This window comes from Megascapheus bottae, chromosome 14 (assembly GCF_031878675.1).
Source record: "Megascapheus bottae isolate mThoBot1 chromosome 14, mThoBot2.hap1, whole genome shotgun sequence".
Lineage (NCBI taxonomy): Eukaryota > Metazoa > Chordata > Mammalia > Rodentia > Geomyidae > Megascapheus > Megascapheus bottae.
In genome coordinates, this window is record NC_143522.1 from 187,119 (window position 1) to 203,912 (window position 16,794).

A 16,794-nucleotide genomic window follows, 5' to 3' on the forward strand; every position below is an offset into this window, starting at 1 on the left:
ATTATTTCTCTTCTCCTTTGTTGCCCCTTGGTTAATCTCTGTTGTTACTATACCTGACTGTGTTACTTAGTATATTGTATATTTGTTTGATTATTTGAAATAGGGAAGGGAAGGGGGGAAAACAAGATGATTGGGAGGGGGTGGGGGGAGGGAAATTGGAACAAAAACATAAGAAGGGGTATCAATATATGAGAAGTAATGTACCTACTATGTGGTGAATGTAACTGTAACCTCTCTATACCTTACAATAAAAAAACTTGGAGAGAGGAAAAAAAACGAGTGCCGGTTCATTCACGATGAAATGAATGCCTGTTAGAGCTACACTGTAGGGACACAGCAATGACTGCCGCACAGCTCGTGCTCTCAAGGAGCTCCTGGTCTACTGGACACTCCATAGATGGGGCGTTAGTGTAGATGGTGCTGTCATCCACAGGTCAGTGTCTCACAACGCTGCAGTATGAGTTGGAAGTAACAACACGACTTGTTGACAGTCATTGTTGACTTCAGGGGTCACCTCTAGAGGAATGGTGGGAACAGAAGGCTCATTCAAGTGGGCTGAAGGGTGAATGGGAGTTGAAGATAAAATAGCAGCATGTATATACGTAAGTCTTTCAAGAAACATGGTGGCACAGGACGTTAGAGAAGGCAGATGTCCATTGCAGGCCATTGTCAAGTTGCAAGGGAATGACTCCCCCCCACCAAATAAACCAGAATAAACAGAACAAGGACAAATGTTTTAATACAAATTTATTATGATTATTTATATCAGTCCCTTGATAAGCATATAAATGTAAACTTTCATTTTTGGTCTTATTTCACATAGGATATATCCAAATTCAGAGTTTAATGCTGTCATTTGAGTGTACAGGTCGTGAGAAAACGGTATTATATTCACAGAATATACATATGTGTGCATTCAAATGGCATCTCTCTTTAAGCCAGGGGGATAGACACTGTCCCGTTGACTCTGCTTCTGCTCCGCAGGTGGACGCTGGAATCCGTCAGGTCGTCCATGTGCTCCTCGCTCTTCTTCTCCTTCAGGCTATTGATGAACCTCAGGGTGATTTCATCCCACTCCTCAGGCAGTAGCATCAGCAGGAACCCAATGCAGATAATGATGGTAGCAGCCAGGCGAACAACGTTGAATATCACTTCCTGCTTCAGGAGGTCCACGGCTAGAGAGGAAAAGTCAGGTCACACCCAAGCCGTGGTCATTCCTAAGTTTCTTTGAAACAAGTGGCCAGACTCAGTGTGACTTTTGGGCAAGTAAGCTTAATATTTGATTAATTGGTCTTTCAGTTGACCATGCACATGGGTTAGAAGATAGTAGTAACCTTGGAATATTTCACAAGTCAAGACATTTACATCGCTAAAATCTTCCTTCACAAGGTACAAAACTTTCACAAATTCGCTGAACAAATGAGTACTTTAAAAATGAGATCCAGGATCCCATATAATTCTCTGCCTTTTTTTTGTTGTTAGGTTTTTTTTTTTTTTTTTTGCCAGTCCTGGGCTTGAGCTCAGGGCCTGAGGATTTTTCTCAAGGCTAGAGCTCTACCACTTGAGCCTCAGCACCACTTCCAGCTTTTTTCTATGTATGTGGTACCAAGGAATTGAACCCAGGTCTTCATGTATGCTAGGCAAGCACTCTACCACTAGGCCAAACTCCCAGCCCAAATTCTCTGCCTTTTTGTATTTAAAAAAGTATTATCTTTAAGTAATTGTACAAAGAAATTGCTATTCAACAAAGCAGTTTATGAATATGGTGCATTTTGATCAATATCACCCCTTTCCTTCTCACCCACTCTTCCCAATCCACTCCTTTCTCACTTTTCTTCAGTTTTAGGTTATGTATTGATTTTTTGCCATTAAACAAATTTTCAAGCTGTGTAGATTTTTTTAAGGATAAAAGTACTGTAATTTGAGTTGTGTAGCATAGAACTTACTTGGTTTATCTGAAATAGTAGAAATTTGTTCTACATTCTTATCTAAATAAAAAAATTACAGAAGCACAGTGCAGGAACTGCACCTTGCTCAGGACCTATCCCTAATGCTGGGGCCGTTCCCAGCATCTGCCAAGTGCTCTGCAGTTACTCGTGGAATGAGTAAGTTACGGTGGAATGGATGAACTTCCTTGGCAACTCCTCTTCTTTTATTTTTATTCTTTTGCCAGTCCTGGAACTTGAACTCAGAATCTGGGCACTCCTTGAGCTTCTTTTGCTCAAGGTTAGCGATCTACCACTTGAGTCACAGCACCACTTCTGGCCTTTTCTGGTTATGTGGAACCCAGGGCTTCATGCATGCTAGGAAAGCACTCAACCACTCAGTCACATTCCCAGCTCCTCTTCCTCTTCTTTTAGAGACTCCTTTCCTCTGGAACCTCCTATAGCTTTGGGAGTCATCTCATACAAACTTAGAATTTAATAATGCATTACATTGTGCAGCTCCATGTCATTTTACATATGTTGTTTGGCTTTCCCAAATCCAATTGTGAGCCTCTTAAGAGAACAATAATGTAATATTTTTCTGTCCTGTGTACAGCCCAGATCCCATAATCTATGCTTAATAAACAGTTACTGCTTGTTGTGAAGGCAAGAGAGATGACCGAGGCCCAGACTTGGAATCACAGAATTTTCAAGATGGAGGGACTGCACAATGGCACAGATTACTCATTCTCATTGCTGCTCTCACTAGAAAGATAATCCTGAAAAAATGGCTTCTCCTATTGCCCCTGAAGCAAGTCAAGTTGCTTTTCCTAGAGGCCCACCTGCTCAGCTCTGGGAAGAAGCTCCTGGTGGATATCCTGAGGGGAGCCAACACCCTATACAGTTCTTGCACCTTCATTAATGATGGTTACTCCAGAGTCCTCTGCTGGGATGCCTTTTGTTTCTCTAGGATTTCCTCTAAAAATACCACGAAATTAGATTGTCCTGAAACCTAAATGATACATTTGGTATTTATTTCTAAAAGCACCACCAAGTTAAAAAAACAAACAAAAACTAAATCCGACAGTGTTTCTGTAGCTGTATTTAAAAAATCTGCTGCATAGTGATTCTGTTGTTGGCCACCTTCATGAAATTTAAGAACATCTGAGGCCGAATGCATAACTGCTAGAGAAAACAAGCCAGTACAAAGGTAAACATGAACAAGGGACTTACTGTGGTGGTCAAATCGTACCTGCGTTTCCAGGGACGCTGAGCACTGTGCCAATGGAGATTAGGATTGGGTATGTCAACACCACACCCACATTCACCAGGATGTTGAAGGCTGTAACATGGAAGAAGATATTGTAGACTAATGGAATACTAGAGTCTTCATGTCTTAATGTGAGACAGACAGCATCTCTGCTAAATGTGCCTTCTCAAGTGTCTGTACCTTGATTAGTTAGTCCTCGAATCTTGCCAACTGTTCACCTGAGCTCTTGCCAACTGGCTGGCAAAGGTATGTGAGCAAACCACAGAGGTAAAACCATCAGTTGTCTACGTTGCTTATTAGCACTATCAAGGTAGGCTAGGGCAAGCCAGAGGTTGAAAGCAAATCATCAAGTGAAGTTTGATGCTTCATTTCTTTTTGTTACTTTGCCACATTGCGCCTCAATCCTGGATGACCAAAGTTTGCTCATGTCTAGAGGGAGATCTGACCATGGATAGCTTAAATGCTATCATTTTCCTGCTTCTTAAGGTCAATATCATAGGCAAATGTCCTCCTTAGCCAACCTAAGGAAAAGAATATCAATTCAATGTGCTCTCTAAATCATGGTACTCAGTCTAACTTTAAGTGCAATTCAAGGAAAGTAAGGTGAATAGATGAGGGGACCTACATTTGGCGTAGGCACAATCCCTGCGGGATAAGACAGGCGCCTGCCATTGCTTCAGGAGATGTGGGACAGTTCAGAGCACAGACTGGTGTTTGTCTCAATGATATACCTCAGAGCAGACCTAGGTAGACTGTAATGGATTCCTAGAAAACTAGAGGGATGGAACTAAAACCTTAAAAATGTGAGTAAGGAGGACTCTATAACCCCAGGGTTTGTAACCAGTCAGGACAGAGGCTGTCCCTTCAAATTTGTCACAGCCCAGCTTTGACACAGTGAAGGGTTTGGTTGAGCAGCTGCAGTGGTCTGCTGGTGCTATGCCCGATAGAGTGGATTCGGGGCATGTTTTGGGAACACCAACGAATATGTACAGTGATAGAAGGCTACTTGCAGGAAAGTAGAAATTATGTGTTCACCGTGGGGACCAGGAGTCAATGAAATGTTGGTTTTGCTGGTAGTTAGGTTGTTTTTGGCAAGGCACTTTTAATTAGGATAGTTTGATCTTATAGAAACACTGCGATTGATTTTCACCCAACTTAGGAGAGGTAAGGAGAAATAATAGCCATATGATTTTGTCTTTGAAAAGTGGAACTCCAGGGACCAACAATTAATGGTTGATTTTTCTCCTGAGGGTTTTCTGGTTGTTTAGGACCTCCCCTTACAGACCTAGGGGGCGGGATTGAAATAGAAAAATAGTGAGCCAATCAATGCACTTGCTGGAATCACATCTTCTCCTGGGAACTGAAATGCTGCTGCTAGTTCAGATCCTATCTGCTTAGTTAAGAAGGTCAGCAGAGGTCCTACAGGTAGAGTGTGGTGGGTAGATTTGGGGCAGACAGAGGGACTGACCTTGGGCAGTGTGTGAAAATGGGGCCAAAGAGAATGATTTAATTTTGAGTAAACAGACACCGGGGCATTGGGTGATTGCTGTTTTGACTGCTTGGAGGGAGAAGAGCAGATTCATTATTTTTCAGGATCCTCTCCTTCCAAGGAGTGCAGCTTGAAAGTGGGAGCAGACCTCACGTTGAAAGTGAGAAGGGTAACAACAAATGGACGTGCTTTCCAGAGCATGTAAATGAGTCAGGAGCTCTTCAGAGCCAGTCAGCCTTGTGTGTGCCCTGAGCACAAGGCCACTGGTGGCACATTCTAGGCCAAGAGCATTGTGACCAAGATTATGGACTGTCTGTCTGTTCCATGCAGATGCAATTGTAAGGGAAGCATAATATTCCTTGGTTGTCGAAGGGATGAATCATTTGCTGTTCATTTTAAATAGCAACAAATTTCCTAAAACTAAAACAACTTGAAGTGTCTGCCAATATAATCTCAATGTGCATTATTGTTTGAATGAGGAGAAGCATAATAATCTTTAAATGTGAATATACTATAAAAAAGCGAAAGAACAATGAAGCCTAGAAGTCAGGTAAGGAAGATAGCCTCCGTGTTTTGGGGAGATGGAAGGGAAAGCATGAAAAGAACTTATTTGATTTATGATTAGGCACAGTGGACTTAATCTAGACAGTCAAGTACAATGAGTACAGCTTTCTTCTTCTGGTTAGGACTTGCTATTGCCAACATCTCTAAGCTCAGAAGTCAGCTACTTAATTCACAGGTGTGACAATGGCCCCTCCTTGCTTATATACTAAATGCATTTTAAACCAGGAGCCTGCATGAACTACTTCTGTCTTGAGTACCATCTCTTCCCTTTCTTTCCTCTCTCTTGAGTCTGCTTCTTAGGCAATTCCAGGGTGTGTGTGTGTGTGTGTGTGTGTGTGTGTGTGTGTGTGTGTGTGTGTGCGTGCGCGCGCACATGTGTGTGCGTGCATGTGTGTGTGTTAGTCCTGGAGTTTGGACTCAGAGCCTGGGCACTGTCCCTTAAGTGATATTGCTCAAGCCTGATGCTCTAGCACAGCTCCACTTCTGTTTTTTTGCTGTTTAATTGGAGATAAGAGTTTCTCAGACTTACCTCCCTGGGTTGGCTTTAACTTGTGGTCCTCAGATCTTAGCCTCCTGACAAGCTAGGATTACAAGTGTGAGCTACTGGTACCCAGCATCATGCCATTTTGAACACTGACTTCCTTAGATGTCCCATACACTCTCTCCCCTCTGCCTGACACTCCATGGCATGCATGAGTAGAATAAGTCACCCAGCACATCACAAAGACTGGACCAGGTTACCTGAAGGCCAGTGGAAAACAGTGACCTAGACTTCCAATCGCATGCCTTAGCATGCCACTGATAGCTTTGCAAAGATCCTTCTAAACATTCAGGGACATGAGCCAATGCAAGCTTGGGCAGTGGCACATAGACATAACCAAAGGAATTATACTACTGGGACCATCTATGGGATAAAAGTTGGCTAAGGAAATAAAAGGCAAAACATGAGCCCACTTACCCAACCACAGCCCTGCCATCCCACAGAGACAGCCCCATGGCAGGGCGGCGAAAGAGGACCAGTGCTCCACCTTGGTGAAATACAGGATGACTGGGGTGAAGGAGATGAAGATCAAATTGAAGAAACCCAAGGTGGAGACAAAGTGTGCGGCTTCACCAAAGTTGGCGCTTCCCAGAAACATCTTAAATAGAACCTGGAGAGGGGAAGAGACTCTTCAGCTACACAGCTGGAGATCTGGTTGGAGCAGAAAGGCCATGTGTACTAGTCTGGAGTTTACCTTTGTGTTTTCTGACCCTGTCACTTTCGTGGCAGAAATGGACTGTTGAAATAAGGAATTAAAACCCCCCAGATCCCTCACAGGAAACAGCAACTGCTATAAGATGGATTGCATATAGTGTTGGAAATTGCTGGGGTTCTATATGCTTGGAAAGGACAGCCATTGGGGTGAGTACAGGGGGAATGATGAGCCCAGCAAAGTCTAGTCTAGAAATGCCGTCAATGCTTCCCTTCAGGATGGTATTCACTGCATCCTTCTTTTGACAGAGAGTGAAAACTAAATTGGATGGAGAGACTTATTAGGTTGTTGGGATAAATACCGATGCCTTGGAATTCAAAGCACTTTTCCTGTTTGAACTTATAATGTCTTCACAAACTTTGTTTTTATTATTATGATTATTTTGGGGCTGCATTGCCTATCTAGGTACAGAGAAAGAAGACAAAAGGAAATTACGAGCTAATTTGAAGTCATAGAACAGGCTAGGTAAGGAAGCCATTCCTAAGTCCATATGTTGTGGTGTCTTCACCCCTGTTCTGGGGTACAGGCATGGCTCAAGAGATAGAAGGCCTGCCTAGCAAGCATAAAGTCCTGAGTTTAAATCCTAGTATTAACACTCACACACACACACACACACACACACACACACACACACACACACACACACACAAGAGTGAATCTGTCTTAAGCCTTTACTAACTCACTAACCATTACTGTACAATGAAGCAGATTATTTCTGTCTAAAATTATGGTACAAATGATTTTTATATGTGCTAGCGATGAATATAAAATGCATATATTCTATTACCTGGTCAATACATATATCTCTGTAAAATGGGCATCCTGGCTTTATAGCAATTCCATGCACAATTTCATCTGACTTTGTTAGTTTTTATGCTGAAAGATTTAGTCAAGAGTGCTTGAATACACGTTAGTCTTTGGTCATTTAAGACTTCTTGGCTGAGTTTCCACTGGGGAGAAAGTTAGACGCTAATGGCAGATAAATAAACACTTGTCAAACTTGTCACACAGAATCAACGAGCCAAGAAATGTCAGTATGAAAGTAAAGTTACCCCCAGTGAGCCACAGTAGTGGTTGGTGATAATCAAAACAGGGCTCTAGAAGGAATATAAAGGATTTCTTTTGTTTTTCACTGGGGTGTTTTTTGTTGTTTTTTTTTTAAAAAATAGACACGGAAAAATGAATTTGGAGTTGTCCTTTAGATACATCCAGAAAGTATACTGGTCTTGAAAGTAGAGCTTCAGAGAATAACCTTTTAGATCTACTCTCTGAGTCTGTCCCCCTGAAGTCAAGTGCAATGACCCCACATAATATATTCATGGATGACAGAGAGCACCAGAGGAGAGGAAACAGTGAGCAGATAGAGCAGAATCAAGAGGGAAAGTGCATTTGAACACGGGCTCCTGTGGCCTGGGTCTGTATGTAGTCAATACGACAGTTTCAAATGACAGCTTTTTGTTATGCTTGCACCTCTGGTGTTAAAATAGTGATGACTGATTGTAAGTGAGAAAAACACACAGGAAGGAAAGTCTTTCTTTTCTGCTCTCATTGCCTGATGCATGGGGGATGAGGGCATGGCACACAGGCTCAGGAACTGGCTAGTCCAAAGTACCCTCTTCATTCTATTACTTCATGGCTGTAGGAATTCCTCATCTGGAGAGTTGCAATAAGCATCTATGCCTCCTAAAGTTGGGTTCATACAGGTGTTCTTTTCTGGCAAGCATCAACCACATAACATGTATCTAATAAATAGTTCTTATGATTGCTTAAACACACCTGCTGTTTTGTAGCCAATGGTTTCATTGGACTCCTTTATTTTATCTCTTAACTCTAAGCGATGACTACAGGTGAAGATGCATAACCTACCTTGTATAATGCAGATGTGGAGGCCGAGCCCACTGCAAAGGCCACCCCTAGGATGGAGTCGGCGTGGAAATTGTCTGCATATGCCATCATGACAATGCCCGTGATCGCCATAATGGCTGCAACTATCTGTCAAGTAGAACGGAAGAAAGAACAATCATGCCTTCGTATCCCAGATCAAAACACTGAAGACTTCATGCAAGTTGTTAAGTGTCTCCGTCAGTCCAATTAGCTCTCTCTCCCCCTATTAAAGTCTAAGAAGGGTAATTATGAAAAATAAATCAGTATGCTCCCAAGACATCCGGCAGAGACTATCGCACAGCTCCTCACATTCCAGTTAAAGACTAATCTCATGTTAGCTTAACTGTTCAGCTCAACTTTCTGGAGATTTTTTATCCATACAGGGGAAATGGATTTAATAGGAAGGTACTTCTAAACATTTTCATCTGCATTGTATTCTTTTTCCTTCAGATAAGTCAGCATACATTGTCATCTTGTTCCTTGGAGCAATGCATGCACATTTCTGATAGTCTTTGTATAGCAACTATTTGATTAGGGAGACATAATTTCAGTACAGTTAAGAGGTAAAACTTAGACCAAGGACAAAGAAAACAGTGAATAGCCTCTCAGTGATTTATGCAGCAGCAAGCTGAGTCTGCACTATCTCTTGGAATGTCAAATGGAGGCCACCTTTTCCTCTTATTTACATGCAAATTAATTCAATTTTTAAGGTAAACTACAGAAAGATAATATTTAATTATGCGTCTGCATTCATTAATTGCATAAAGTGAAATATCCATAATTTGACTGCAGTCATAAAGATCGGATCCTTGGTATATTAAAAGCCCACTGCCTTAGCTTGTATCTATGTGATTGTCTGGAACTGGAAGCAATTCAGAGCAACAACAAACAGGAAAACAACAGCCCTGGCATGGGGATTCATGTGACAAGTCCTCACTGACTTTAAAGTTAAGATGCAAAATTTAAACCTAAGTGGAGATTAATTTTGCTAAACTTCAGTTCTGAGTGCTTTCAACTAAATTCCTCTGCAGCGAAGATTTTCATGTCTCTGATATTGGGAACCCTCTTGAATATTATTAGTGAATAACTTATTACAACAATACATGGATCGTTAGTTACCATGTGACTCTGGACTGGAGGGCAGTGTTAGTTCAGGTGCTGCAGAAGCAGTGTCTTTGTGAATGACACTAGTAAATACAGAGTGGCTCCACATGGAAGTATCCTTTATGAAAACCAGCAGGGAGACTAGGAAGTGTGGCAAACAAGCACCAGCCTTGAAAAACAATCTTCAGCCTATTAGATAGAGGCATTTCTTTTACGGAGCAAATATCTTACTCTACAATCCTGCCAGGTCTGCTTCAATTAATCTCTGTCTGTCTCGATCTATGGGGAATAGAATTTAATGCACACATGCACCATGAGGTATCGAGGACAATTTCCGAATAGGAAGTAATAGACTCATAAATTATGGTAAGAGGGTTATCTGGACCTAGAAATTGTTTGAAGGGTATCATTTCCCTTGATTTGGGCATCGGTGGTTCAGCCAGAGATGGCAAGCATTTTGGGGAGTGATCTGATCGCAGAGAAATGAAAAGGCACCTTAAACACTGACATACTGTTTTGTGTTTAATTGCTGTTCATGGGCTAGGTTATTCATGTACATAGACAGATTTCCCTCATAAAACTGAACATAAAAGATAATAAACTTGAATTAATATATATGTCTGCTAGCCAACCATCAGTTATAAGTATGTGGTTATTCCCAGACAATGTTAGAAAACATAGTGGTAATGTAATATGTGGTTTTATCTTTAAAATTAAAAATGTTATTATGCAATATTGTATATAGGTTATCATGTGAAATATGCAATTCTGAGTTGATGGAACAAACAAAAGCAAGAAATTCTGCCTAGAAAGTGACCAGCATCTAATACAATTTTCCCAGGGTTATATATGAGGTTGAAAGTCTATAAATGTCTGAAATTTGTATTTTGAAGTATTCTCAAGATAGGAATTGGTAATGGCTAAAGATGAAATAATTTTATAGCAATTCTAAATTATAACCCGAGTGAGTCTCTTAAAAAGCTCTATTACTTGTTATATTCAAGTACTTGTAAAAAATATTCGCCTCAACTACTCAAATTGATGTGTCAATTATACCAGTGTCTCTTTCAATTGCTTTTGTGGAGAGAAGCATTTTTTTTTTACTTTAGGGAGCCTGATAACAACATATATGAAATTCTGACAGCAGGAAAATCTGAATAATCGAAATGTTAGACAAACCCTTCTTCGGGGTAATCTTTTATAGATTACGTAGTAGATTACTAAAGGGAGGAGATTGGTTAAATCACTTACAACATTTGAATTTACAATTACTTGATAGGATAAATTCTTTCCGGTTTGTTGTAAGAAACTCTCAAATTCTTTTCTATGCATCCCTGCATATCACTCATCTTGAAAATGCAGGAATACGTTGGGTGGGAGATCCAACTGAAGAACTTTGTTCGAATGACCCCAGAACGATTCTGCTTGGCACCACTGAGCAGAAGCGTTCTTTAAAGGTTCAGGGAGCCAACAACCTAAATGTAGATTTGAGTCATATGGATGTTCAAAATCAGTCATGAGAGGAAAGTTTCATAGCTTTTTCTTCTTAACAGAAACACATGAAATATTCTTGTTTGTGCTCGATACACTGGAAATGCAACTCCAGGAAGTTTGTGTTTCAAAAATTATATAAAAAATTCTAGGAGTGGATCAACAAGATGTGGTATTTGTACACAATGGAATTCTATGCTGCTGTCAGAAAGAACGACATGGCCCCATTTGTAAGGAAATGGAAAGACATAAAAATCATATTAAGTGAAGTAAGCCAGATCAAAGGAACATAGGTTCAATGTTTCCCTCATTACTCATAATCAGTAGAAACCCTGGGCTCTTCTAGCAGAGATTTACAATAGAACAAAACCTAGATACATAAGGCCATATAGTATGACACTAAACAAAAGGACCTCCAGGATATAGAAACAAAAGCCATGTAATGAGTGATTGTTGTCCTTAATGTACTGCGTTATCTCTCATCTCTTTTGCTGTCCCTTGGTTATCTCATATTGTTACAGTATTTCACCTTGTTATCTGATATATTGTATATATGCTTATTTGGTTATTTGAAATAGGATAGGGAAGGGGGGAAAACAAGATGAAGGGTGGGGGTAGGGGGAGGGTCTTGGGGACCAAGACATGAGAAAGGGTATCAATGTCTGTGAAGTAATGCACCTTCTATCTGGTGAATATAATGTAATCCTTCTATTAATTAGAATAAAAATACATGGGAAAAAATTCTAGGGTTAGGAGTTAGGCCTAGTGGTAGAATGTTTGTCTAGTATACATGAAGACCCAGGTTTGATTCCTTAGAACCACATATATAGAAAATGCTGGGAGTGGCGCTGTGCCTCAAGCTGTGGAACTCTAGCCTTGAGAAAGCCCAAGGACAGTGCACAGAACCTGAGGTCAAGCCCCGGGATTGGCAAAAAAGAAAGACAAATTCTACTATATGCTTTCCACTCAGTGACCACCACAAAAATACTTCTGGCACACACTAACATCTGAGGATCTCTCCTATTGAAAAAATGGTCCCATTTGCTTGGGTTCCAAAAAACATGGTTCTCCTGACAACCTGGTGCAGTTTCAGCCTCTCAGTGAACCTGAAATGTCTAAATAAATTACCTTTACATGAATCTTGGAGATGTAATAGTACCAAATACCATTTGTTGCAAATTTATCTTTCAAAAAATCAGGCTAAAGAAGCATTGAGATTTGGCTATTTTGTTTGTTTTTTGTATATCTTTGCTTTTTCCTTTCTCCACTCAGGTCCTCAAAAGGCCACAAGAGTCTGAGTTTCCTCTACCTTTCCATGAAGGCTTATGAGTCCCATCCCACCCACTGTGTTTTCCATTTATAGATCATTTCTAGCAATTCAAGTTCTTTTAGGGTCTAAAGGCACTGAATGAATCTTCACAATTCTTTTCCAACAGTGTTTCTTTGAGGATCTTACAGGCCTAACTGAGGATTTGTAATCCAAATCTGTTTCCTAGAGCCTAATTCTGCCTTTTGAAACTAGGGGAACGTGGAGGAGCCTCACTAGCTTAAGGAACCCTTAAGCTCCAAAGGCAATGGCAAATCCTTGATAAAGGTCATCTCCTAGAACTGCTAAGAAAGTTGGAGTCTGCTGAGCCATTCTCTGACCACCAATTTTCTCCATGTCTTCAAGAAGACAGGAAGGTCAAAGAAAAATGTGATTATATAACTGTAATCCCTGTGTACATCATCTTAATAATAATGTTTGAATTCTCATAAAACCCAATTGAATAACGTCTGGAAGGAAGACCTAGATGGAAAAGGGGTGCGGGTAGATTTGGAAGGTAGAACACTACACTTGGATGAAAGAATTCTGTCATAGAATCTGAGAGTTCTCACTACCCAGATTTCTTCTCTCTTGGGTCTATTCCTGGCCTAGGCAGCATGTAAACCAGAGGTCACCTTGAATCTTTTCTTAGTATCAATTCAAAAGTCTTTTGCAGCTCAGCTCCCGTGTCCTGCTCTCAAGTGTACTTAAGTACACTTGAGAATTCAAAGTGCAGGTTACGCAACCAATCGGTTTAACTGACATATTCCTGTCTGTTAAAGATACCTAAAGTACTAGTTTATGAAACCAACTCCCTAGAGGTCCACCTACAGGGAGAGAACTGGATAGCACGATGACACACACTGAAGGGATACAAATTCATGTCCTAGAACTGCTAAGGAAAGTTGGGGTCTGCTAAGCCATTCTCTGACCACCAATTTTCTCCATGTCTTCAAGGAAATTTGAAGGCCAAAGAAAAATGTGATTATATAACTGTAACCCCTCTGTACATCATCTTTATAATAACATTTTAACAATTAAAAAAGAGAGAGAAATGGGGAAGGACAAGATCTGAAATAAAGCTTTGTAAGTTTATGACAGCTACCTTCCATTTAAAATACACTCAGTGGTTGTTTAGTATTGTCTTTGTGGTGCTGGGGATCGAACCCAGCGGGCTGAAACCGGAGCAGGCTAGGCAAATCCTCTACCACTCAGCCTCATACATAGTACCAAGAACCTTCTTTTAGTATAGTTGTAGTGATTTCTGTGGTTGTCCTGAGTTTAAGAAGCACAGCTACACAATACGTGATCTCAAGGAGAGGAAAGCACCTACACTCAAAGCTATGAAAAGTACAGGATCCCTTTATAATACTTTGCAATATTCTGAAAAATTACACAGTCTCTTAAAGAAGTTTACTCATTTCTATGGAGTGATCACACATGAACTGTAAGCAACTGCTCAGAAAAGTCTTCTATGTTGGGCGTGATGGCTCACACCTGTAATCCTAGTTACTCAGGAGGCTGACCTCCGTTCAAAGCTAGCTCAGACACTAAAGACCGTGAGACTCTTATCTTCAATTAATCACTAGTAAAGGGGATGTGGGGTTGTGGCTGTAGGGGTAGGGTGGTAGCCTTGAGCTGAGGATTTCAGGGACAGCGCCCAGGCCCAGAGTTCAAGCCCTATGGCCCCCTCACACACACAAAAATAATTAATTAATTAAAAAGAAAGAAAGAAAAAAGAAAAAGTCTTTTAACAACATACTGAAGAGTACTAGTATATTGGCTGAAATGAGTTTATAATAGAAAAATTAAGTATCAGATTGCCTTTCTACCTATAATCCAATTGATATTCCAAACAAATAAAATATCAACAATCTGCTCATATCATATAATTCACTTCTATGTGAATATTGTCCTTCTGTAATCTAGATAAACATGTAACTACTAACAGAAACATCTTGGGGGAGTGGGGAGGAAGCTGGTACCGTAGCTTGAAATCAAGGCCTTGTGTTTTCACTTGGCATTTTTTTCCCTCATAACCAGTATTCTACCACTTCAGTTCTACATTTTGATGGTTAAAGACTCCGAGATCCTCAGATTTCAACCACTTGAGTAGCTGGGATTACAGGTCACAGCTGTTGGCACCCAGCCTGATGTTATAAAGTCTGACTTTAAAGTCTTTTACTCTTGTTGACATTAAACAACAGCAACAAAAACAAAGTAAGCCAGATGCTGGTGGCTCATACCTATAATTACACTCAAGAGGCTGAGAAACAAGAGCCATATAATATGTGACTGTTGTTCTTAATGCACTGTTATTTCTCATCTCTTGTGTTGTTCCTTGGTTATCTCATATTGTCAGTGTCTTACCTTGTTATCTGATATACTGTATATATGTTTATTTGAAATAGGATAGGGAAGGGGGGAAACAAGATGAGGGGAGGGGTTAGGGGAGGGAAGTGGGGACAAAAACATGAGAAAGGGTAGCAATGTTTGTGAAGTAATGCACCTTCTATCTGGTAAATATAATGCAACCCTTCTATTAATTACAATAAAAAAAAGAGGCTGAGGGCCAGGAGTTTAGCCTAGTGGTAGAGTGCTTGCCTAGCATGCACGAAGACCAGGGTTCGATTCCTTGGTACTACATACAAAAAAAGCCAAAAATGGTGCTGTGGCTCAAGTGGTAGAGCTCTAGCCTTGAGAAAGCCCAAGGACAGTGTCCAGGCCCTGAGTTCAAGGCCCAGGACTGGCAAAAAAAGAGGCTGAGATCTGAGGATTGGGGTTCAAAGTCAGTGTAGGCAGGAAAGGTCTGAGACTTTTATCTCCAATTAACTATCAGGACACTGGAAGGGAAGGAAGCTGTGGCTCAAAGTGATAGAGTGCTGGCACTGAGCAGAAAAGCTCAAGGATAGCACCCAGGTCCTGAGTTCAAGCATTACAATGACTACCACCATCACCACAAACAAAAAGTAAAAGCTGGGTGCTAATGGCTCATACCTTTAATCCTAGTTACTTAAGAGGCTGAGATCCGAGAATTGAGGGCAGCAAAGTTTGTGAGACTCTTATTTCCAATTAATCACTAAAAAGCCAGAAGTAGAGCTATGGTTCAAGTGGTAGAGTACCAGCCTTGGGGAAAAAAAAAGCTAAGAGGCAGTACCCAAGGCACTAAATTAAAGTGCTACTACTGACACAACAGAACACACACACACACACACACCCCACACAGATACACACACAAAAACAGAAGAAAGTCAGAGCTTTTCATTTGAAATATGATCTTTTGTGGAGCTAAGCAAATGAGAATTATAACACAATCATCTGTCTTTAAACTCCTGATATTTTAGCGTGAGTCAGAAAGATAAATTTTAACTGAATAACTGACTTAAATCATCCCTTTACTGCTTTATTTGTAGTCCAATGGGGTGAAATCTGGAGGGACTAAGCTTGAGGTTATTTATAGAAATAAGTAGTAAGAGCATCATTTACACTGCGGTGCTGTATTTGCCCTCCTTTAATTTCTCAAATGACCTAATTATTCATGTTCTCTGTATGTCTCACAAGGAAAAGAATTGCTGACATTTTCAAAAGGCAAAATGCTGAATATGTTTAGGTGCTTCTCCTATTCCATGGCCTGATTGTGGGCATCATTAAAATTAAACCTTGGCGTTCTTCTGGAACTTGGCCTTGAACACATGTTAGTGTTTCATAGTGAAATGAGCTCTTCGTGTGGCTTAAAAAAATCTGACTTGGTTAACTAACTTGACTGGCATGAATGCTTGCTGGTTGGTTATGATATCTTAAATTATGTGCAGATTTATTAACAAGTACTTGGTGGGTGCTTAACATTTCTTCTCTTAGTATTCATTCCTTATAGAGCCTGAATTGGTTAGTTACCTGAGTCTCCTGGAACACATGACCACAAATTATGATGACTTAAAACCATAATCCTGGAGGCTGGAAGTTTAAAAACTAACAGGATCCTATTCCCCACGATTTCTCTAGGGAAAACACATATCCTGTGTCCTCCAGGTTGTATGGCTGCCCCTGCACTCCTGCCTCTGGCCATGTCATGCTATTCTCTGTGGTTACAATACCTCTTGCACTCTGTGTGTCTCTCCTGCATGGATTTCTTGTAAAGATATGTATTATTGGGTTATAGCCACCACCCCATCATAGGCTGATTGTCCCTTCTCGAAATCTTTAAGTGAGTGACAGCTATAAAGTCCTCTTCCACTCCTCCCCCATCCTGCAATTAAGGTCACATTCACAAGTTTTGGAAATTAGCAAGGACAGATTCTTTGTAGAACTGCCAGAAACCCACTGCACATGACAACTTTAAAATAGCAATGGCTTGTTTCCTCTAGTCAGATTTCTTAAATCTGTTCTTTAAATATGGAGTACACATCCATTTCTTTTCACTTTAAATAGCTTCAAATTAACATTATACCATTAAAAAATGTGGTCTCTTATAGCATGGATAGATAGATTAATGTATTCATTCACTCTAA

At 40.5% G+C, this 16,794-nt stretch overlaps 1 protein-coding gene across 1 annotated transcript in view; it reads right to left on the bottom strand.

Moving 5' to 3' along the window:
• Positions 1 to 774: 774 nt before the first annotated feature.
• Slc35f4 (solute carrier family 35 member F4) overlaps positions 775 to 16,794 on the bottom strand; it is a 205,007-nt gene continuing 188,987 nt past the window's right edge. Inside the window, exons 5-8 of the mRNA XM_090344184.1 lie at positions 8,368 to 8,493; positions 6,207 to 6,399; positions 3,178 to 3,267; positions 775 to 1,175 (exon numbers count right to left, since the gene is read on the bottom strand). Coding sequence (XP_090200310.1) covers positions 934 to 1,175; positions 3,178 to 3,267; positions 6,207 to 6,399; positions 8,368 to 8,493 — 651 coding nt within the window. The 3' untranslated portion in view covers positions 775 to 933. The remainder of the gene's footprint in view (positions 1,176 to 3,177; positions 3,268 to 6,206; positions 6,400 to 8,367; positions 8,494 to 16,794) is intronic.